The sequence below is a fragment of the Leopardus geoffroyi genome, chromosome A1 (genome assembly GCF_018350155.1).
Source record: "Leopardus geoffroyi isolate Oge1 chromosome A1, O.geoffroyi_Oge1_pat1.0, whole genome shotgun sequence".
In the NCBI taxonomy this organism is placed as follows: Eukaryota; Metazoa; Chordata; class Mammalia; order Carnivora; family Felidae; genus Leopardus; species Leopardus geoffroyi.
This window is the reverse complement of record NC_059326.1, coordinates 7166929-7191130: the sequence shown is the minus strand read 5'-3', so window position 1 is coordinate 7191130 and position 24202 is coordinate 7166929. Positions and strand designations below refer to the sequence as shown.

The following is a 24202-nucleotide window of genomic DNA, read 5'->3' as shown; positions in this document are numbered from 1 at the left end:
ACAGTAGTAACAGGGACCTGATTTAGAGCAGAGGCAGTAGGAATAAAAACTCTAGAGGTGGAATCCAGATTTGGTGAGGCAGGTGAAAGCATTCTCTCTCTCAGTCCTGAGATTGTTCTGAACCGCGTGCAGGCAGGTGCATTACAAGATGCTGGAGTTATGAGTGATGCAGGACACGCTACTTGACCTTTAAGGGATGTCCTGTAGGTGGACACATGCTGGCAGGTGGTTGCTTTTACCACAGCAGTGAGGAGCGAATGAAGTCGTAATAAAATGGCGGCGTAAGGGACAGGATGAGTGATTTTGTTTGGGTGGATGAGAGAAGAGCTTTGGAGCGGAGGGTTCACTTGAATTGGCCATTAAGTGGACAGGGGTTCTGCAGATCAACAAGGCAGGAGAGGGCATTCCAAGTGGAGAGAAGACTTGCTGAGGTCAGGAAGTTGTAAGTAGTTTGGCGTAGCCAGAGGGTGGAATGTGTAGAATCTGTCAGGAAATGAAACTCAAGGAGGCAGATGTAGAAGGTTTAAGTAGCAGGCTGAAGAATTTGGCTTTGGCTTTGTGGTAGCAGTTGGAGCCTACAGAAGGGTGTTAAGAAAGTAAGATCACCATCGTGGGGCTGCTGGTGCTGTAAAGGGTGGACAGTTGAGGAGGAACGGGACTGTGATCCCTGTTGAGGGATTAGCAGAACGACAGGTGCGACAAGCCATGCGGCCTGCTCTGGGAGGAGTGGTGGGGATGGAGGGTAGAGAACGCACAAGTAACATGTTCTGGAGGGGGAATCGGTGGGAACTTGGTGACTGGGGGTGGAAAATGAGGCAGAGAGGGAGAGAAACAGGATTCTCTGGTTCTAGTTAAAGGGTACTGGGCGCCTAGAAGTGCCATTAGGAAGTGTGGTAATAGGATCATTTAGAGGGAAATAATGACATGGGTTTTGAACATAAGTGTGAGTCAGATATACAGGAACTGAGACAATTATTTAATAACTTGGGAGGAAAATAAAGGTAGATCTGTTCTCAGAGTGTGTTCGGAAGAAATGGTAACCATTTTATTAAAAACTATACAAATAAAATAGAGGCATATCTTTATCTCATCTTATTATGGAGGAGGGGTAAGAGTAGTGGAAGGATGTTTAAAGGGAAAAATGTATTCATTTGCATGAAAATGGACAACTTCTTTATGTCAGTGGGCACACAGGCCCACGGGATGCCTGGGAAAAGAAATTAGGATCTGATAAAGAGCTTTTATCTTAATATATGAAGTTCCTATCAGGAAAGAGACTAAAATTCAATAGGAAAAAAATGGGGCCAAGGATATAGAGCCCCTCACAAGACAATTAAGGCTAATAATCATATGAAGTTAGCTACAGCCAAAGAGATGCAAATTAAAGGAAAAATGAGATGTTACACTTGTATTTTCAATGGTCAGATTTATAAATATTAAAGAGAATAAAATTAACCAGGATTAGAACAGTTTGAGAGAAGTTAGCATGCTTATACATTGCTGGTAGGAGCCAGAATTTTGTTGGCTCTCTGGGAGGGCAGTTTAGTGACATAAACCAGAAACTTTTTCACTGGGCCTGGCAACCTCACTTTCTTAGCATTTGCCTAAAGGAAATAACTGCAAGGCTGTCACAAAAGAGTGGTACATTGGATGAGAACCAGAACAGACTGGTGTAATTTAAGCCCAGGGAGCAGAGTTTCAAGGAGAGGAATTAGTAAATTACAGAGAGGTAAAGCGGAAGCTGGCCCTGAGAAGTGATCAGGAGGTCTGGCAGTTAGACACTTCAGACCGCAAAAGCAGTCTTGGGCTGGTGGAGATTGGAAGCTCTTTGTGTAAAAAATTGGAGATTGCACTCATGGTCTCACATTCCAGAAATATTGGGGGTGAAATGAAGGTGGGGGAAGCGGTAACAGTCGACAGATCTCCCGTTTTCACGTTTAAAACTGTGGAGACGTGAACTGCCTTTATGGGGAGGGGAGAGAGTTAGAGGTGGGAGAGAGAGGAGAAAACTGACAAAGGTTGACAAAGGTATGGGATATTGAGCCCAGGTAGAGGGAAGTTCATCTGCAGATCGGGAAGGAGGAGGTCTGTTGCAAGGAGCAAGGCCTGGAGGGGAGGCCTAAGGGGAGGGGACCTGGAGGGGAGGTTAAGGCTGTGTGTAAATACAGTAATAACCTGGTACATATGGAGGTTTGGTTAAGGAGCAGGACGTGCTGTCACCTCGGATAGTCTTCTAGTTCATCCCAGGATTCAAGATTTTCCCCCTTTTCCATTTGGCACAATTTCTGAAAAGAACTGTCTGTGCTCTAATTGCTCTCTTCCAATTTTCTCTTGAACTCTTTCCAGGAAGCTTTTGCGCTCATTCCACCAAAACTCTGTATCAAGGTCACTGGTGAATTCCATGTTGCTAAATCCAAGGCTTACTCAGTCCTAATCTTATTTTACTTGCCGGCAGGATTTAACACAGTCAATTCTTCCCTCCTCCTTGAAGCACTTGGTTTATTTGGTTTCTCCACACCATGCTTTCCTGATTTCCTTCCTACCCTAACAGCCACTCCCCTTCAGTTTGGTCCCCCCCTTATCTCCCAGACTTCATAGTACTGGAATGTCCTAGGACTCAGTCTGCTGACTTCTTTGCTACTTACCACTCATCCACTCTCCTTTGGGGATCTTTTCCTATCTGATGGCTTTCCATACACTGATGCTTCCTAAATTTGTATCGCCGGCCCAATCCTCCCTCTTGAGCCGGGCGGTGTAGTTAACTGCCTACTCAGAGTCTCTACTTGGAGATCTGATAGCCATATCAAACTTAAGATGTTCAAACTTGAGTATAGCCATTAAAGCTACCCTCTTACAGACTTGCATCTCAGTGACGTTCATTCTCTTTTTCCGGTTCAGACCAGACACCTTGGAATCATTTTTGACCTCTACCCCCCTGCCTTTGACCTCTAACACCCCCCCCCCCCCCTTATCAGCCCACACGCTCATCTTATTCTTTGGCAAATCATATCGGTCTGTCTTCAGAATACGTCCAGAACGGAGTCGCTTCTCATTATCTCAGTCATGTCTGCCTGGTTCTTACAACAGTCATCTCTTGCTTAGACGGTTTCAGTAGGCTCCTAATTGCTTCTACCTTTGGCCTCTTCTCAGCATAGCAGCCACAGCGATCCTGTTGAGGTACTTAGAGTAAAAGCCAAAGTTGTACCATAAGCCCGCAAGATTTAGTTAGCCCCAGTTACCATTCTGACCCGTTTTCTTCTGTCTGCCTTGTTCGTGTCTTCCACGCTGGCCTCTTTACTGTTCACTGAACACGCCTGGCACGTTCTCCCCTCCAGGCCTTGATGCTTTACTATTTATTGCATTCGTCTGGAACAGGCGTCTTTATACCAGATACCTGCGTGGCCTTCTAGTTACTTCCTTTTGGTTTTAACTGAAGTGCCACCTTCACAGTGAGCTTTTTGGCTGATGGCTCCACCTAGAAAGCCACCCTTCTCCCAGCGCTGTGCCTTCCCTGTCATACTTGCTTTCTCTTTCTGGCTGTTGTAACATTTTTAGCTTCACAGTAATCCTATGTTGTAAGCAAAATTCCATTGCTGTTTTACACACTAGGAGCCTGAGATTTATAGACGTTTAAGTGCTGTGCACATCACGACGTCACGTTGCTACTGAGTGAATGAGAGGGCCAGATTTTGAACCCAGACCTCAAACTCTGCAAACTCTAACTCCAGGGACTCTTCTGATGCTTTTCACTCCCTTGGGTAATTGAGAGTTAGTGGAGAAGTTGCGATCCACAATCACTGAAACTAGGCATTTTTGAAAAGACCTTCAAGTTAAGAATTTATCAGTCGCTTGAAAACAAGCGTTTTCTGTATTTTACTGTGCAGGAAGTTAAATGTTTGAAAGTTTTCATCCTTTAGAAGAACACAGAGGATTTAATTTAATAAAATCAGAACACTTGCCTTTGAATGTAATAGAAAGAAGCGTCTAAATGATACCCAGCAGGTCAAGTCCGAGGTAAAACCGAACCGGTAAAAATGGTAGCTCCCTCTCATCACCTGCCCTGCACCGTTCAGGTATGTGCAACACTTGGGAATTTGTGACGCCAAGATGTTAGACATTGCCCCAACTCGGCTGGCTGGTAAGGAGTGCAGGTGGGAAGAGCCCACGTGTTGCAGGAGTCTATCTTCCCTGGAATAAAGTTCTTTCCACAGAGGACTTTCGTTACTGGCAGAGGTTTGTCTGGATACTTAGCCGTCCAGACACGTTTAGCATTCCATATGGTATGTTTCTTTTTCGAAATAGTTTTATATCGATTCTGTTTTTAAACTACTCTAAGGTAACATTATTTAGTAGGACTTTCTAAAATACAGCTTTCGGGGGTGTCTGGGTGGCTCAGTTGGTTAAGCGTCCAACTTTGGCTCAGGTCGTGATCTCGCGGTCTGTGGGTTCGAGCCCCGCGTCGGGCTCTGCGCTGACGGCTCGGAGCCTGGAGCCTGCTTCGGAGTCTGTGTCTCCCTCTCTCTCTGTCCCTCCCCTGCTCACTCTCACGCACGCTCTCTCTCTCTCAAAAATAAGTAAACATTAAAAATAAAATAAAATACAGCTTTAGTATCACTATGTGAGCCTGTAGGAAATGGGAAGGTAATGCAGTTTGGTTTTGGCCTTTTTCTTTTTTTTCGCATTTGAAAGTTTGTCAGTATAGCTTAACGGTTCAAAATTAGAAGACTAAAGGTAGAAGGACGTTTGAGACTTGTTAATTCTCTGCTAGCCACCATTTAACCTCCATTTCATAGGATAAGATATTGAAATTAACAGAAGCAATAACTAATGTGTGGACTAAAAGGTAAATATGACCTGTCACTAAGTATTTGGTTATATATAAAAAAAGAATCACAAGAATTTTAGGTCTACATTTAACTCCGTGTGTGTGTGTGTGTGTGTGTGTGAGAGAGAGAGAGAGATTAGTATTTAGGAAAAGCTGACAGTTTATACGCAGGAAGCCAAGGCTTCGGAATATATATGATATACTAACAAATAGTAGACATTGGATAAACATTTGGTGAATGAAAGAATTAATTACGTAGTGACCTAGTTACCCAGCTGGCGTAGAGCTTAGAGCCTAAGTTTCATAGCTTCTAGCATTTTCTGCTTACCTTATTAATTTTCTGGATTATTAAATAGGGTACATGTAACTACAAGTGGCACCTTGAGAATTTTATGTTTTATTTTTTAATTTATATTTTGCATCTTAAGAATTTTAAAATGGTTTTTCAAATACCACAAGAAGAGATAGACGAATAGCTAAGTGTGCTGAATTACAGCTTTATATAGAAAAATGAGAGAATCATATATGTGGAATTGTTGGAAACTGCTCTTTGGTCGTTTTCCTGGCGACACGGAATAGGAAATAAGTTTTGATTAATTTAAGAACAGGATTTATGTAAGGCTGTCATAGAGTATGCTAAGCATTTCTGTACAGCTAAATAAGACATGCTTCTTGCGGTAGGAAAAGGCTCTGGAAAAGGAACTTTATTCCGGGAAAGACAGACGCCCCCAGTGTAGGCTCATCTCAACAATTTACCTTTTTGAGTTTGTGTCTTTGTTGAAAGTCGTGTTGGTTATTGACTGGTACTTCTTGTGAAAGAAGACCGTTAGAACCCGTCAGTGCTCTGTACTTGTTCTCACAGTGTGACCCAGGATCTGGGTCACAGTGTGACCCTTACTCTCTACCATTGGGTCCACGAGGTCCCAATGGACCCACGAGGTCCACGAGGTCAAAACTGTTTCCCCAATCATGCTAACACATTATCTGCCTTTTCCACCATCGTTCTCTGATGAGTGTCTAATGGAGTTTCCAGAGGATGCATGTGATCTCACAACAGATTGAAAACAGAAACAGATTTGAGACTCCAGGTTTGCAGAGATGAAAAACAACTGCCTCTCTTCTCACTGTATTTTTTGTTTTGGAAAAAGAAATGTTATTTTTCATAAGGATCTTGGCATGTAACAGGTTTGTTGTTTTATTAACAAATGAATACTTCAAGATTTTAGTTAATTGCGTTGTCATTTCAAGAATATTATCTAAGTGGAATAATGTCCGCAGCCTTTTGGGACTGGCTTTTTTCACTCCGCATCATTCTTTGGAGATAATTCCAGGTTGTGTGTAGCAATCATAATTCATTCTTTTTTATTGCTGAGAACTGTTCTGTAGGACAGATGTACCATGGTTGTTTACCCACCCACCCGCTGAAGGATGTCTGGGTTGTTTCTAGTTGGGGGCCATTGCAAATAAAGATGCACAGGCTAACGAGTGAATATAAGTTTTCATTGCTCTGGAATAAGCTGAACAGTAGCTGCACGTTAGTTCTTTAAGAAACCGCCAGGGGCGCCTGGGTGGCGCAGTCGGTTAAGCGTCCGACTTCAGCCAGGTCACGATCTCGCGGTCCGGGAGTTCGAGCCCCGCGTCGGGCTCTGGGCTGATGGCTCAGAGCCTGGAGCCTGTTTCCGATTCTGTGTCTCCCTCTCTCTCTGCCCCTCCCCCGTTCATGCTCTGTCTCTCTCTGTCCCAAAAATAAATAAACGTTGAAAAAAAAAAAATTAAAAAAAAAAAAAAAATAAGAAACCGCCAGACTTGTCCAGAGTGGGTAAAGGGTTTCTTAGGTGTAAAAGTTTGACATCCACTGCCTCGTACGAAGGCGGTTGTCAAAACTGGTCCGTAACATATACAGTAAGAAAAGTTTCAGGGGCTCCTGGGTGGCTCAGTCTGTTGAGCGTCCAGCTTCGGCTCAGGTCACGATCTCACAGTTCATGAGTTCGAGCCCCGCATCGGGCTCTGTGCTGCCAGCCTGCTTCGGGTTCTATGTCTCCGTCTCTCTCTGCCCCTCCCCTGCTCTTTCTCTCTCAAAAATAAATAAACATTTAAAACATTTTAAAAAAGAAAAGTTTCTTGTGTTGATAGCATCAGGTAAGAAAATAACTTTTTTAAAATTCTCAGACTTTTAAAGGCTAAAGGAAGTAATGTCTCATTCTCTGTAGTCATAGAGCAGGGTCCAGTATGTTGACTGCTTTGCAGTGCCGTGAATAAAAAACGTGCAAGGTTTTCTCCTATATATTTATATAGCGATATTATACATTTTAGGACTCTTGAACATTTCAGGCTCAAGCGTGAGCCTGAGAACAAATTTTTTTTTTAGTGCATAATATGTGCCAAGAACGGGGAATACAAGAGATAAAGAAGATACTATCTTTACCCTTATAGAGCTGAGAAGACAGATAAACAAGAAGGCAAATGTTGTAATTGCTGAAATGAAGGTATGTGTAAAGAGCAGCAAGGTCGAAAGGGAAGGGAGATGTCCCCGAGACCAGGAAGGAGGCTGAAGGGATTCGACAGAGCCAGTAGCGTCTAAGTAGGAGTTTGCCCGAGGGACACGTGAGGAGAGTCTGAGCCTCTCGGCGTTGATGAGTCAAAGGAGCCATAGGAGTTTCCCATCCAACCATACTGTGCTGGTAATCCTTAGCTCATTGTCTTTTTCCCTGGGCTGGATCTCCTAGGTTAGGGACCCCGAGGATTCCTTCAGTCTGAGTTAAAAATAACCTCAAGAGAAATCTGAATAATACACAGTTTTGGAGTTTGCAAATTGACTAAGAAAAAGCATCGCTCTTCTGAGAGTATCTGTGATGTACCAGGATATACTTGTCTCAGCAGGAAGAGCAGGCCTGTTACTTGTAACTGGAGTCAGGTAGAAAATACTGCCTTCTCACTCCCTTTCCACTGTACTGCCTGTTTTTCAAGATATTATTTAAAATGTGTTGTAATATTCCCAGCCGATTTAATAGCTTCTGTCTCTTTACTCTTCCTGGAATATTAGCTAAACAGATGACGTAGTTTTGTAAAGATACACATTATACTACATTTTATCTTTGTATTATGAAAGATATTTAAGACTATTATTTATTTAACTTGTATTTTAATATTTCAGATTGTGCCCACAGAATATCTGAAATCGAAATTATATGTAAACACAGACATATCCTCCTATAAACATAGATGTGCTTCTGGCCACCTAGATGTAGCAAGAGTGCTCAAGCAAATTGTCACTTGTGTGGTCTTTGAGCATTCACTGAGCCCCTCCGTGGGAGGTCCAGCTCTTAAGGACCTCATAGGTTAGTGGGAGAAGTGGTACATAAGGTGTTGGAGTGGATTTGCACACAAAGAAGGCATGAAGTCATCTGCCCGGGTTGGGAGTAGAGGGATGGGATTAGGGGTTGGAAAGACAGGATCAGGCTGCCTTTGTCCTTAACAAAATCCGTACACTAAGGCTTTCATGAAATGCCTCTCTTCTTTCGTATAATTACTTAATTTACTTTTGGGTTATTTTGAAGTGAGAAAGAACTAGATTTATCTCCCTTATCTCTTACCAAGTAATTATAAGTTGTTTGGCTTTTTGCAAATCATAAAATCTGTCTGAACTTTTGTTTCTTTAATGATAGTAATAATAGCTAATACTTATATAGCACCTATTATGTGCCAGGCTGTGTTGTACACACACACACACACACACACACACACACACACACACACTTACTTATTCTATCAGCCCTTTGAAATAGGCACTATTATTACCCCCATTTTACATCTGAGAAGGAAGCCGACACAGAGACATTTGGGAAGGTCACAAAGCTAGTAAGTGACAAGAGTGAAGATTTGAACCCTCACGGGCCGGCTTGAGATGTGCTCTTAACTGCTTATGCTATACAGCCTCACAGTTCTTTAATCAGTATTTCTATGCTGACCACATGTTAGTGATCTACACATGATCATTTTTCACTTAATATTTGTTTCATGGTAGCAGAGGTATTTCGGGGGTGGAGATAATGCTGTTATTTGGTATTTCAAATGGGAACATGTTATTTTTCCACATGAAAAGATTGTGTGATAAATAATCAAAGAACTAAAAGTCATTTAGAGACTTAGAAAATAGCTAAAACATAATAGTCTGAAGAGAGATGCTTTCTTAGTCATTATGTGGGAGGCTAGAATTGCAGTATATTTTCCTGAGGAAGAGAAAAATTAGAATAAACACTATCACAAAGAAAGAAGAGCCAAGGTTATGTGAATTTTCTTGCTAATTGGGTCAGGAGTAAGAGTCTGGGTACATTCTGTAGTAGGATACCCGGTCTGTCTGCCTGGGACAAATGATGTTTCTCCCCTTAATCTCACAGACCTGCACTGACATTTAACAAGTTATGATGCCCAGAGGGTAAAGAACCAGCCTCGTGAGTTACAAGAAGCATTTGCTCTCTTCATGTTGATACTGATAGGAGGTTAGATCACAGGCTGCTGCTGTTGTTACTTTATCAAGTAATTTTTCTTTTTTTTTTTAAATTTTTTTTTTCCAACGTGTATTTATTTTTTTGGGACAGAGAGAGACAGAGCATGAACGGGGGAGGGGCAGAGAGAGAGGGAGACACAGAATCGGAAACAGGCTCCAGGCTCTGAGCCATCAGCCCAGAGCCCGACGCGGGGCTCGAACTCACGGACCGCGAGATCGTGACCTGGCTGAAGTCGGACGCTTAACCGACTGCGCCACCCAGGCGCCCCTCAAAACAAACAGTTGATTGCAGATCAGTCCTCCCCTCTGAATCCTGTCCCATCCGTTCATCATTTGTGGCCGTTCTTGTCACCTTGGTTGAAATGTTAATGTTGTCTCTCTAGTAAATACCCCAAATAAATAAAATAGTAAGTGCCTAAGTGTGATGGGAGGAGAATTTCATCATTGAAACAAACGTGGGAGCATTCACGTGGTGTCCTACCCTCTCGGTTCTTAGGGCGGGGAGACCCGAGCTTTGTGATTCCCCCGCCCTGAGTGTGTCGGGCCTCGGATATTTTTTTTTTTTTTTTAACATTTATTCATCTTTGAGACACAGAGAGAGACAGAGCATGAATGGAGGAAGGTCAGAGAGAGAGAGAGAGGGAGACACAGAATCTGAAACAGGCTCCAGGCTCCGAGCCGTCAGCACAGAGCCCGACGCGGGGCTCGAACTCACAGACCGCGAGATCATGACCTGAGCCGAAGTTGGACGCCCAACCGACCGAGCCACCCAGGCCGGGCCTCGGATATTTTGATCTGCCGCGTGCTCCCCAAGCGTGTCTTGTGCTCAGAAGCCCCTGACACTGCAGAGAGGCTCTTGCCCGGCTCCGGCTGGCCGACATGCCCTGTCCCGACTCATAGCGCACGTTCTCCCCCTTTGGAAAGTATTTCCGGCTCTAAAGCCAAACTTGAGTTAGACGCCACCTAATTCATCTCTCTCCATATTCGCGTAACGGCATTCTTAGGATGCTTACGATGCTTTCTTAGAGTATACTGAATTTTAATAATGAGTTTTCTTAACTGTCCTCTCTCTACCTCTCCTGTCTCCTTGTTCAGTGTTTGGCACGTACTGGAGGCTGTAAATATTTACAGAGGATGAATATAGACAGCTGCTGCCTTTGGGGTTGATTTTTAACCCCCGGGTGCTGCTGGGGAGGGGGAGGGGAGCATTCCTTACTAGCCTCGCACTAAACGGGCGAGGCCGTCATGAGAGTCTTAAGGCTGGAGAGGAGACACACACACACACACGCACACACACACACACACACACACATTGCTGCTTTGAGTAAGCAAGAACAAATCAAAGTGTGGAATAATAGGAGGCGGAATCGTAATTTATAACACATGTTATCTAATCGAATTACAGTGGGCCTCTTCCTCTAATGGCATAAAACAGTATTGCACTTTATAGAGTTTGCTGTTTATGTATGCCGTGCGGTCGTATATTTCTATAAACTGTGCTACAGAGAGAGAATATTCAAATCGTACATATTTTGAAATCCGTATTTTCTAAACAGTGCAGGGCAAAGGTCGTTTTTTAAACGGGCACCGAATTATCTTTGAGACTACGTTGCAAAGACAGCCTTTGGTATTGCCTTGCAAGCGCATAAAACCAGAAGCAAAGAACCACGGCTGAGACGACGGATGCAGATGTATTGCGCGGCATACCTCAGTTTGCATTGTTATCATACCGCGTAGATTGATTGGCTTTAAAAACTACCATTGAGCAGCGAGATACTGGAGGATTTCAGTCCGTAAAACAAATGGAGTTTTTCTTCTGTGTCACCGTAGGCGGCGTCTTTGCTTTTGATCACAAGTTCTGTTGTCACCGAGAACTGGGCAACGCAAGTCACTCTTCGCCAGCGGGCAAATTCGTTAATTTACTTGTTGGGCTTTCATGGCTAACGTATCACCCGATCTAATTATTTTTGTTTTGTTTTATTTTGCTTTACTTTTTTACGAAAGATGTCAACCAGTATTGACACTTTTTAGCCTGCCTTGATCGATAGTAATTCCTTTTTTGATTTGTTCTGTCTGTCCAGAAAAACCCTGGTTTGAGCCAGATACATCGCCGTCCGGTAAAGCACACCGCACCTGACGCGGAAGTCGAACGTATGAAGATACAGAGACCACTTTGGTTGACTCACCATGGGAACGACAAGTGAGGAGCTGGTGTCCGTGGAGCAGACCTCGTCGTCCTCCTTCAACCCTCTGTGTTTCGAATGTGGCCAACAGCACTGGACACGAGAGAACCACCTGTACAATTACCAGAACGAGGTGGACGACGACCTGGTCTGCCATATTTGCCTTCAGCCTCTGCTGCAGCCACTGGACACCCCCTGTGGACACACGTTCTGCTGCAAGTGCCTCAGAAACTTCTTACAGGAGAAGGATTTCTGTCCGTTGGACCGGAAACGGCTGCAGTTCAAGTCGTGTAAGAAGTCTAGCATTCTGGTTCACAAGCTTCTGGACAAGTTGCTAGTGCTGTGTCCGTTTTCTTCAGCGTGCCAAGATGTGATGCAGCGCTGTGATCTGGAGGCACACCTTAAAAACAGGTAAGCGAAAGCCGCGAAGGAAAGAGAAGGAAGTCTAGGTTTTGGCCCCAGGTTGCTCCAACAAAGAGAAACGTCCTAAAGAGCACCACGGCATCGGGAAGTACAGGGACAAGTCAAGAGCGGCAACACGTAGGTGGTGTGGGATGGCATTTCATATGCTGGTTTATCAGAGACGTGGATACAAAAACTAGAGGGAGGAAGTGCCTGCTAACGTTTTGCTGGTATAATGTGAGGCTGTTACGTTCACATGGGTAGCAAGATACAGTGACAGACTTTTCCCGAGGCGGTTTGGCAGTTTGTTTCAAAACCCGTGAAGGGAGCTTATTATCCTAAGAAAATAACTCAGAAGAAGGAAAAAATTGCATATGAAGCTGTGCTCACTGCAATACTGTGCAGAGCTCAGTGCATCAGAGACTAATTACAGTAGGGAAGGGTTAAAACTGTCATAGTGCATCAACTCCATCAACTCGGCGGGATATGATGCAGACAGTACAAATGGTAATTTTGTTGCAATATGGAAATGACTATGCGTGATTTTATTTGCCCACGTCTTCTAAAGATCTGTATTCAAGAACTAGATTGAGTAAGAACTAGGGGTTAGAAACTTTAAACCATTTAGTGGGGATTTTTGTTCTAATAAAGCTTTTTAAAAGGTTAAGTAATTGAGTTTGCTGATTATTTAGTGGGTTTTAGAATTTGGCTTTGATAAAAGACTTGATCTTTAAAATTATTTATATACCCTGGGGCGCCTGGGTGGCTCAGTCGGTTGAGCGTCCGACTCTTGATTTTGGCTCAGGTCATGATCTCACGGTTCATGAGTCCAAGCCCTGCGTCGGCCCTATGATGACAGCTCAGAGCCTGGAGCCTTCTTTGGATTCTGTGTCTCCCTCTCTTTCTGCCCCTCCTCTGCTCACGCTACCTGTCTGTCTGTCTCTCTCTCTCTCTCTCTCTCTCTCCCGCCCTCTCTCAAAAATAATAAACATTAAAAACAAATTAAAAAAATAAAATTACTTATACCCTTAGGAAGGGTTAAAATACATCTCTTTTGTCTTACGTATGTAGAATCACATACTATGACAGAAATAAATGTACTGATTTATAGGTTTCAGAGTTAAGCCACTTGTAAAGTATAGATAGAGCTGCGATTGCCGTGGAAAACTTCACAGTACAACACACGAGAGGTTTACAAATAATCGTGCAAGGCTGGAATGGAACAGCTCATCTTTATACTCCCACCTAAAATCAGGACTGGAGATTATCTAATCTAATCCCCTCACTTTATAAATCAGGAAACCGAGTCCCAAAGATCGAGAGCTAGTTACTGGTATGGCAAGTTAGCCTAACCTTCTAATGTTCTTGTTTCCCACTCTCATACACCATGCTGACTTTACCACAGGTCAGACCAGCTTCTCTACCACCACATGGTAGTAAAAGCCTCCTATAGACAAGAGTATATGTGGTCATTCTGCTCGTACACATCGGTGTTGTAAAATGAGGGCACTCATTAGAAACAGTTAAGATATACGAGAAAGAACAAAATGCTGTTGGGACCCCATCAAAATAGAAAGCTTCTGCACAGTGAAGGAAACAGTCAGCAAAACTAAAAGGCAACCGATGGAATGGGAGAAGATATTTGCAAACGACATATCAGATAAAGGGTCGGTATCCAAAACCTATAGAGAACTCACCAAACTCAACAACCCCAAAAAACAGATAATCCAGTGAAGAAATGGGCCAAAGACATGAATAGACACTTTGCCAAAGAAGACATCGAGAGGGCCAGTCAACACATGAAAAAATGCTCAACATTACTCATCATCCAGGAAATAGAAATCAAAACCACCATGAGATTCCACCTCACACCTGTCAGAATGGCTAACATTAACAACTCAGGAAACAGCAGATATTGGTGAGGATGTGGAAAAAGGGGAACTCTTTTGCACTGTTGGTGGGAATGCCAGCTGGTGCAGCCACCGGGGGAAAACAGTATGGAGGTTTCTGAAAAAACTAACAATAGAACTATCCTTTGACCCAGCAATTGCACTACTAGGCATTTATCCACGGGATACAGGTGTGCTGTTTCGAAGGGACACATGCACCCCCATGTTTATAGCAGCACTATCGACAATAGCCAAAGTATGGAAAGAGCCCAGACGTCCATCGAGGGATGAATATATAAAGAAGATGTGGTATATATATATATATATATATATATACAATGGAGTATTACTTGGCATTCAAAAAGAATGAAATCTTGCCATTTGCAACTATGTGGATGGAACTGGAGGGTATTATGCTAAGCGAAATTAGTCAGAGAAAGACAAAAATCATATGACTTCACTCATATGAGGACTCTAAGAGACAAAACAGATGAACGTAAGGGAAGGGAAACAAACATAATATAAAAACAGGCAGGGGGACAAAACAGAAGAGACTCATAAATACGGAGAACAAACTGAGGGCTGCTGGAGGGGTTGTGGGAGGGGGGATGGGCTAAACGGGTTAGGGGCACTAAGGAATCTACTGAAATCATTGTTGCACCATGTGCTGACCAACTGGGACGTAAATTTGAACAATAAATAAAATTAAAAATTTTTTAAAAAGAAAGAAAGAACTAGATGTTACTAAAATGTCCGAAACATGAAGATTTACAGGAAAATTGTTCACATCGAAGCTGTATTGTCTAGGAAGAGGCAAGAAAAAGTGGGGGGCGGGGGTGGATACAGAGACTTTCGAAGGTGCAGGTGGCCTTAGGGTTCTGTGTGTCCTCCGCCCCCAGCAGGGGTAGAATGGGAGCACAACAGCAGAGCCCCTGTGCAAATCGACGCCAAACTTTTGAATATGGGATTCTGGGTTGGGTGTGCTTGTGGCTGAGGTTGAGGAATATTTTAGGCTTATCGTATTTCTCTCAGTTGGATTACTCTTTTTAGGGTAACAGGTTTGTCTTGAGGCTCTTGTGGACATCAGTTATAGGATGTTAGAAGAACTGAACAAAGTCTCAGTTCGATACTAATTATTTTGAGAGCAATGAGGTAGACATTGCACAAATTTTTAGGAACATTCACTTAACTAAAATGCCCACAAGAATTTGGTATGTAGTCGAAGTATCATTAGTATTTTGGATCAAGCAGTTTATGGGAATTGCAAACTGTCCTTTTGTTTGTGAGCTGATAAAGGCTAAGCAGTTACGTCCAGTTGAAAGTTCCATTTTCCAAGTAAGCTTGTTAATATTTGAGCTACACACTTAATCATTTCCAAAGCATCTTAGGCCTGTGTAGTGAACGATACACTGGAAAAGGTGAATGATTTGCTTGACATAAACAGCTAAGAGTGACTACTGATTATCAAAAATAAAAAGATAAAGTATAAAATATAATTTTTTTAACTTTATTTTCTTAAATTTTTTTTATTTTTTTTAACGTTTATTTTTGAGACAGAGAGAGACAGAGCATGAACGGGAGAGGGTCAGAGAGAGGGAGACACAGAATCTGAAACAGGCTCCAGGCTCTGAGCTGTCCTCACAGAGCACGATGCGGGGCTCAAACTCACGGACCACGAGATCGTGACCTGAGCCCGTCGGATGCTTAACCAACTGAGCCACCCAGGCGCCCCTTAAACTTTATTTTTTGAAAGAGAGAGAGAGCCAGCTAGGTAGGGGCAGAGAGAGAGGGAGAGAGAGAGAATCCTAAGCAGGCTCCAAACTGTCAGCACAGAACCCGATGTGGGACTTGATCTCATGAACCGTGAGATCATGACCTGAGCCAAGATCAAGAGTCGGACGCTTAACCAACTGAGCCACCCAGGTGCCCCTAAAATATACTTTTTTTATTGTTTGTTTATTTTGAGAGAGAGAGGGAGAGAATGCAAGCAGGGGACAGGCAGAGAGAGGGGGGAGACAGAGGATCTGAAGCAGGCTCTGTGACAGCAGCACAGAGCCCGACGCGGGGCTCAAACTCTCAAACCATGAGATGGTGACCTGAGCTGAAGTCAGATGCTTAACCTATTGAGCCACCCAGACGCCCCTAAAATATAATTTTTATACCCCATTTGACCAGATCTATGTTGAACAGCCCTACGTCCTTCTAATTTCTCAATTAAAAATGTTGATGTTAAGTAGTCTCCGCAAGCTGATGGCAAGTTAGAATCTAATGCTAGGTTGTAAATTCTTTGAAGCACAGCCCCAGGTCTTTCCTGGTCTTTGCATTCCCTTGCCCCAAACTGACCCTCAAGCTAATGTTTTTCCAGTGAAATCGTTAATCTGTTTTCTGAGTACCCATTGCTGAGAAACTAACCCGCCCCAAATATAATGACATAAGCATTTGATTCTGCTCGTGGATTCTGTGGGTCAGGGATTCAGACAGAGCACAGCAGGGTGACTTCTCCCTGTTATGTGACATCCGGGCCACAGCAGAGAAGAACTGAAAGCCAGGACTGTAGCATCTGGAACTGGAGATCTTCATTCACGTGTCTGGGACGCTGACGGAGGTAACTGTGGAGACACAGGCTCAGCGAGGCGAGCCTACAGGTGGCCTCTCCAGCCTGCTGGCCTCCGGGATTGAAAGTTCTTTGGTGGCACTCAGTGTTCCAGTGAGTAAGGCAGAAGAAGCTGCATGGCCGTGTGGGAACCAGCCTTGAAGTCACGTAGCGTCCCTTTTGCTGTCACCCTGTTTGAAGCAGTCCACCCTGGGCTTCACTTCAGACATTTGCAGCTGTGTTTTAAAACTCACACAGACAGGCAAACGAGTGATACATTGAGTCACAGAGTGTGATTATTCTGACTGTGGCATCTCTGCACACAGTCTCACTCATTTGATAGCAATTGACAAGTTTCATTAAAATTCAGCATTTCAGCATCAGCAACAGTGATCCATTGTATAAAAGCTACATAACTATCATATGTCTTTGTAAGCTTTTTAGGATTTGGAAATCTCTCGTTTTTTTTTTTAATTAATTTATTTTTGAGAGAGAGAGAGAGAGAGAGAATCCCAAGCAAGCTCTGAGCTGTCAGCACAGAGCCTGATGTGGGGCTCAAGCTCACAAACCATGAGATCATGACCTGAGCCGAAACCAAGAGTCAGACACTTAACCAACTGAGCCACCCAGGATTTGGAAATCTCTTAATTATTAATAGAAATATGGCATTCGGAGTAGTTTGCATAAATCTGGTAATTTCGAGTTTAAAATTCCCTGTTTGAATAAAATTCTGCTCTTAAGAAATCTGCCTCAATTTGAGAACAGCTGATATTTTCTTCTATCGCTAAAAGTAGATATTTATGAAAGGTGAATTTGTTCTTTACTAAAATTACTAGTTATTAAGTGATTATATATTAGTAACACAATGAAGAATTTCTAAAGACATGGGAAAGTGCTCATCTTTGAATGGAAAAATAAAGCTCTTAAGAAATATTCTCCATTAAGTATATAACATTTTTGTAATTACTTTGTGCAATTCTGCCCACCGATATCAACTAGAAAACCTTACCTCTCTCCTTCTCTACCCCTCTTTCCCGCCTCACCCCCAATAATTTCGCATTATACCTGATGGTAATTGTACATATCAATTTTTTGGTGTTGTCAAATTGAGCATTTGTGTCCTCGTTTGTGGCAAAGTTCCAAACCCTTGTTTCCTTTTAAAGCTTATAGTTTAATATTATTGTAAAAGGTTAGCACAATAGAGAGAAAACGTTTAAAGAAGTCTTTTTTCCATGCCGCGAGGTTTTCCAGCTCATCAAATGGTTTCAAAGCCTTTAGAGGTGCAGGTGGGTTGAGGCCAGGTTGCTCTGTTAAGTTCACAGTTTAACCTAGAGGGAAGTTCCTGTTTGGCAGACTCTTAACCCGCATTCTTCTCTTATGTGTAATATAAAAAGCAGATACATATTTGCAAATCATATAGCTGATGAGAGTATCCAGAATAAAGAATTTTTACAACTCAACAAAAAGGCAAGGAATCCACAATTTTAAATGGGCAAAGAATTTGAACAGATATTTTTCCAAAGAAGATTATTTAAATGGCTAGTAAGCACACGAATAAATGCTCAACATCATTGATCCATTCCTATAACGGATTGTTTGTCTTCTTGTAAGTTGTAAGCGTATATACAGTGTGTACATACACGCACACATGTGTACATATGTTTGTGTATATATATGTAGATATTTATATTCTGTATATAAATACATATTCTGTATATTAGACCATTATCAAATATACGATTTGCAAGTGTTTTCTTTTGTTCTGTTGGGTGTCCCTTCACTTTCCTGTGCCCTTTGAAGGACAAACAGGTTTAATCTTTATGAAGTCCGGTTTCTCTGTGTTTTCTTTATTCGCGTATGCTTTTGGTGTCATAGCCAGGAAATCACTGCCTAATGCAGGGTCACAAAGATTTACACCTGTTGTCTTCTAAGACTTTTATGATAGTCTTTGATCCATTTTGAATTAATCGTGATTGGAGAACATGATGTGTCTACTTCAATCCTTAAATTATTTTGAGGCTTTTTTCTTTTTGCAAGATTCATTTAATCATGAAACAGACAGATGGATGTATCAGTGTCAAGGAAAAGAGCGTATCAAAACCTTTCACTTTCATTAAAGGTTTTTGACAATGAGAGCTTCATAAAATGTCACTAAAGTCTATTTGCTATACAAAAAACATCTACTTCTAAGTAGGAGACCTATGCCATTTAGAGCAACCATTTTAATGTGTAGAATAGTTCTGAATTCTTTCTGTAAAAATATTTGGCTAAACGATGAAACATCTTTGGAACAAAATTGACAGTGTAACTTAAGTAAGATTTCAGAAATGTCTCCTGGAAAAACTGGGAATATTTCCTTTTGCCAGGCAAACTGAACAGTTTAGGTGGTAAGGGGCCATAAATCAGACAAAGCTAAAAAGGAACATCGTGTTACTAGAAAAAACGGCCTGTAATGTGGATGTCCTTCACGTCCAACTGACAGCCATTTAATGGCGATGACTTATTATATGTAAGAAAAACAGAACATGTTCTTCAGCAGGAAATGACATTACAGAAAGTTCTTGAAAATAAACCTCTTAGCAAAGCCCTAAATAGCTTCAAAGAGCATCAGCACAGAATGGGTGAAGATAATTTATATGATGTTAAAGGATTCCTTTATATATTCTAATACCTTCCTTTTTAAAAAAAAATTTTTTTTAACATGTATTCAATTTTGAGAGACAGAGTGGGGGAGGGGCAGAGAGAGAGGGAGACACAGGATCCAAAGCAGGCTCCAGGCTCCGAGCTGTCGGCACAGAGCCCGACGTGGGGCTCGAACTCAGGAACGATGAAACCATGAGATCATGACCTGAGCTGAAGTCGGGACGCTTAACCGACTGAGCCACCCAGGCGCCCCTAGTACCTTCCTTAAATAGAAACGCGCATCACACATAAACACTTTAAACACTGATTCTCTTAATCAAACGTTCCTTTACGACCACACTTGGCTACGAGCGCCATTTGGGTGCAGAGGTTTAACTCCCGCTGCTCTGGACAAGCCAACATGGGGACTGATTTGGACACCTGGGCACCGCTGGTGGGACCCACCTAGGTTTTTCGCTTCCAGTTGACGGGCTGCGTATTTGTTATGTTTTCCTGGCGGCCTCCAGAGCGTTGCACTTGGATTTAGGTTTCTTCTCCTTTTTTTTTTTTTTTTTTTTTAATTTCTTGAACTTTACCTTTCCCATCGGGAAATCTCCGTCCTACCCTCCCTGTCCCTGCAATCACAATCGTCCTCAGACTCCCTTGTCCAGTCCAGAGTCCTTAGCACTGCCCGCATCACTGCGTACCCTCGTCTCTTGTGCCACAACTTCCCACGCTGCTCTTCTCCCCGGAACACCCGAAAATCCTCTCCCTCGGTCGTCTTTCCCAGATCTGAATCATCACCGGCTACACGGCATTTGGAGATTCGGGGAGACTTAGCCCCGGTTTCCGTTTCGCTGTTGCCACGTTTTTCTCTGCCTCCATATCAACTGTTAGAGTTCCTTCACCGACAGGGCCAGTGTGGCTCCCAGTCTCTCCGGCAGAGCGCGTCGTCTAAAGCCAGCCTTTTGCGGGGGTTTCCTCTTGTGGTGGGTGTCTTCTTTCGGGAGCCCCTTTCTGGAGGTTTTGGTGTTTCTAGTTTTGACTCCTTTGGTGGTGTTCTGGGCTTCTTACCCAAAGGTGCAGTTGTAAAAACAAGATTGGTCACTGCAGTCAGAGTCCTCATATTGTGAGTCGTTGACTGGTTTCTTAGGCCTCACAGACCACACCAGGGCCCCTTTCAAGGCTGAAAAGTTTGCAGCCTTGAAGTTCTTGCCGGGGACAGTGTGCTGTCAATTCCCGCCCCAACCCAGACGGCCGCCGGGAGCTCTCCGCGCCCTGCCATCAGCCCTCCAGTGAGGAGCACAGCTTTTGAATGGTCTCTCCCTCTCCTCTTTCCCCCGCAAGCCCTGTGAGTGTTAGCCCTCTTAGCCAGTTACTGACCGATTGGGATGTGGGTGGACCTGTCTTTACCTCTTGAACACTTTCAGTTTTCCTTATTCAAATTTATTCTTGCAGAAGATAAGAGAGGCTTTAGAGTTACTTGGTGTGTAGGATTTTATGACCGTCAGCTAGGCTCTCTCCCAGCCATGCGCCTTCTGCTTGTGCTTCCTTCCCGCTTCCTGTGCCTCGTCCATGTCCCCCATCAAAAAGCAGCTGTCGCCCATGTAGATTGCAATGCGTCATTTATATTCGGGGAATTCAATCTTTACCTGCATTTTTAGTCTCAAGTGTGTTTTACGGTCTCAGTTTTGTTTTTTTTTATTGAATGAAATATTTTTAAAAGGCATTTCTCATTAAACTTGCTTACTTGACAACAGTCCTTTTTCTCAGTGATAGAGTTTTCCAAACGTTTCATCAGGCCCTTGCAGGATCATTTTCTGGAGTGCTGCTGCACAACAACGCAGAAGGGAAAATCAGTTGTCCCCTTCCTTAACAAAGGTGAAGAGAATCGCTTCTCGGCCTTTTGGCTAAGGTCAAGGGCAGTGTCTGTTCTTATCAGTTTAACACAGGTGAAGAGAAAGCACGTAATGAAAGGTGAAGGAAGAAACTCTGTAAAGGTTCTTTTCAAGAACTTGGAAACCTACGACTTCTCTTTCATGTGTCAGGAGAAATGTATTGCTTTTACGGTTAAGAGGTAGCTTTCAGTCTTAGTTGAATTTAGCCCAGTATTTGAGTTTTGTTGAAATTTTAGGTTTTTAAAAATACTGTCACTGAACGAAGCCTGTCGCCCTCGTCGTAAGACCACCAGCCACCGCGTGCACCACATGCAGCCTCAGCGGTGTCCGTGGAGCCGTGTTAGGGGCCAGGGGCATGTGTCTGGCTCTCCATCCTCTTTTCTCCTGCTCTTCCAGACTGGCCATGATTAGTCACTTTGTCCGGTCAGGATGTCAGATGCACAAGAGCTGGTGTTCTAATGTCCGTATCTAGAGACCATATTTCAGTGTTTAAACAAGCATCTGGCTGCCCTCTTTGTTTGCTTCCCTAAGCAAAAACAAGGAAGACAACCGTTCTCATTTCTTGGTGCCTGTGCAAGTTTCCCAAGCGCTTGGTGTCTACTCTTCAGCCCACTTAGGATATCTGTGATGCCACTATCGTCGTTCTAAGTTTAAGAGCCAGACGTGTTTTCCTCTCCTTCCGTGTCCGTCAAAAGTTGTCGGGCCTTTGCCAGTAAGTGAGGGTGTGACGTTGGCCGTGACGGTGGAGAGGCGGAGTGCCTCTCAGGGTCCCCGTCGGGGTGCCAGGGCACATTGCGGAAGAGGGTTGCTGTTTCTGCCCTGTGGTTAGGCCATTTAAGCTGCGGGAAAGCGTTCTGTAATCAGAGTTGCAGAATAATATTTGCAGCTTAGTGCCAACCATACTGGGGTATGTATTTCTGGTCCCCGTGTATATCTGAATGCAGTCTCTTTACTGAAGTGTTCTTTTGAGATACACACGAAACCAGGGTTTGTGGCAGTGCCTTCTTTTAAATTTGCTGTGTGGAGCGGTAAGGACTTTGTTTGCACAGAGATTAACACCAGAATCACATACCGCTTGCGGATGACGTCGAAGTAAGTTTTGCAAAGAAGCCATCGCTCTTCTGTTGCTGTGGCGCCAGCTGTGGATCACTTTTGTCCTTTCGAATCGTCTGGGAACCGCCTGTTGCTCTCTTTCTAGATGTCCTGGAGCTGCTCATCGGAGACTTGCCCTAGAGAGGAGGAAAACTGGTAGAACTCAGACAGAGACTGAGAGTGAGAACGGACCCACTACAATAGGCCCTCCGGGTACTTTATCCCCCGAGGCGGACTGCTTAGGGTCGGGCACGGCGCCTACCGAGCGGAACTGGATGCCAGCGTCCCTTCCCGCATGGACCGAGGAGCCTGGCGTGGACAACCCCGCCTTCGAGGAGACCGCGGCTGCTGACAGTATGTGCCATTCAACTTCCTTCCGTTTTTCACGTCTTTTCAAATCAGACCTTTCCTTCCTTCCCTCTCCTCGCTGTTTACGTTCCCGACACGTGTTGTTTTTCCTCGTCAAAAAGTAATTTTATTGAGACATGATTCACATACCACATATTCACGCTTTAAGTGTACAATTCCGACAGTTTGCAGGTGAGAAACGGAACATGAATCTCACCCCGGGGACGCTTGTCCTTCCCCGCGCCTCTTCTGTTGTAGCCCACGGTCTCCCTCGTTGTTAACATGCTCCTTACTGTTTGTGTGTTTCAAAGGCTGTCGCTTCTTGACTAAGAAATCCACAGCATCAAGAACGACACAAATGACACCTCAACTTAAGTGCTTATTCTGTGCCAAGCACTTTACATAGATTAACCGATTAACTATACCATTATTCCAAGATTTTTTTTTTCTTTTAATGGTGAGGAAGGAGCCTGAGTCTTGAGAGATTAATTGGTCAAAGTCGGAGAGCCACAAAATGGCCAGGGACACATCTGCCTCCAAGCCCGTGCTTCTTACTATTGCTGTCCTCGGGTCGCAGCCCCTGATCTGTCTTGATAGCCCACCAGGAAATAGAAAGCCTGCAGTCCAAGATCTTGGGCGTATCTTGATGGTTGGCCCTATGCCTTTACGTCTAAATATGATTTTCTCTTAGGAAAATTCTAAATTTTGCTACTAATTCAAATTTTCCCTACCATGGTTATAACACATTTTTCATCTCCTAACGCTCAATTCAAGACCCTCCTGTTCTTAGAGGTTGATGTAATTGTTTTGTTTTTTTTTTTAATGTACTGCCTTGCATTGTTTATAGTTGTTTCATGGTTCAAACTTTCTCTGATCAATTAGGACAAGACGACATTGTCTGTATATTTCTTTATCAGATCACTGTGTCATCCCTAGTAATCTGATTCATAGCAGTTATTTATTGATTATTTACTGATCACCTTTCCAAGAGAAAGTGTTTTGATCCTCTTAACATGTAGACGTTTTCTGTCATTCTTTTTCTTATCCAGTAATACTGCCTCGCCATTAATCATCTATTAACATAAGGTGATCACTTATGATAGATGATAACTTACCTGAAGGTAATCAAAATATAAAACGTTTTTCTTTCCATCTATTTTTCTCTTTCTCGTTTTTAACCTGGCAGCTTTACAACAACCACTTAGTTTACCGGAAGGCGAAATTACCACGATTGAAATTCACCGATCTCATCCTTATATTCAGTTAGGAATGAGCATTGTGGGTGGCAATGAAACCCCACTGATTAACATTGTTATCCAGGAAGTCTACCGGGACGGGATAATCGCCAGAGACGGGAGACTCCTTGCTGGAGACCAGATTCTTCAGGTATCAATTTTAATTATTTTGTGAACCTGCATCGCTTCGCTCTTATTCATAAATTTCAAGCTTAGAAAACTGACACTGTGGAACCTGAAATCTACAAAGGTAAGCTTCACTGCTCTTATATGCACAACAGATTGGAATTTATCTGTAATTTTTCCTATTTCCCCGCACGCGTGGAACGTATTTTTTTTTTTTCTCCCTACCTTAAATTCGATCCCGCGGGTGACTCCGTGCCTGTCCTCTGTGGGCCAGCTGGGTTCTTCCTGGCTCGGACTCCATGCTTGGCTATCTCAGGGCCACCCTCACTGCTGAAATTCTCTTGTCCCATTGGCTTTATCCCTAGTCCATTATACCGTCCATCAGTTACCTTCCTTTTCTGATTTATCCTTCTCTGTGCTGATTACTGTGATCTAGAAAAGACAGGCCGTGCAGCACTAGCTGCTTAGAATTTATACCGTGG

At 43.3% G+C, this 24202-nt stretch overlaps 1 protein-coding gene and 1 pseudogene across 2 annotated transcripts in view; both read left to right on the top strand.

The window, feature by feature from the left end:
* The window catches only part of LNX2 (ligand of numb-protein X 2), a 79493-nt gene that overhangs the window by 32242 nt on the left and 23049 nt on the right, over positions 1-24202 (top strand). For both annotated transcript variants that reach the window (XM_045464601.1, XM_045464523.1), the window contains exons 2-4: positions 11414-11926; positions 22118-22365; positions 23546-23745. In XM_045464601.1, the coding sequence (XP_045320557.1) occupies positions 11520-11926; positions 22118-22365; positions 23546-23745 (855 nt within the window). In that variant the 5' untranslated portion in view covers positions 11414-11519. The remainder of the gene's footprint in view (positions 1-11413; positions 11927-22117; positions 22366-23545; positions 23746-24202) is intronic.
* LOC123582312 lies at positions 20912-21134 on the top strand (annotated as a pseudogene).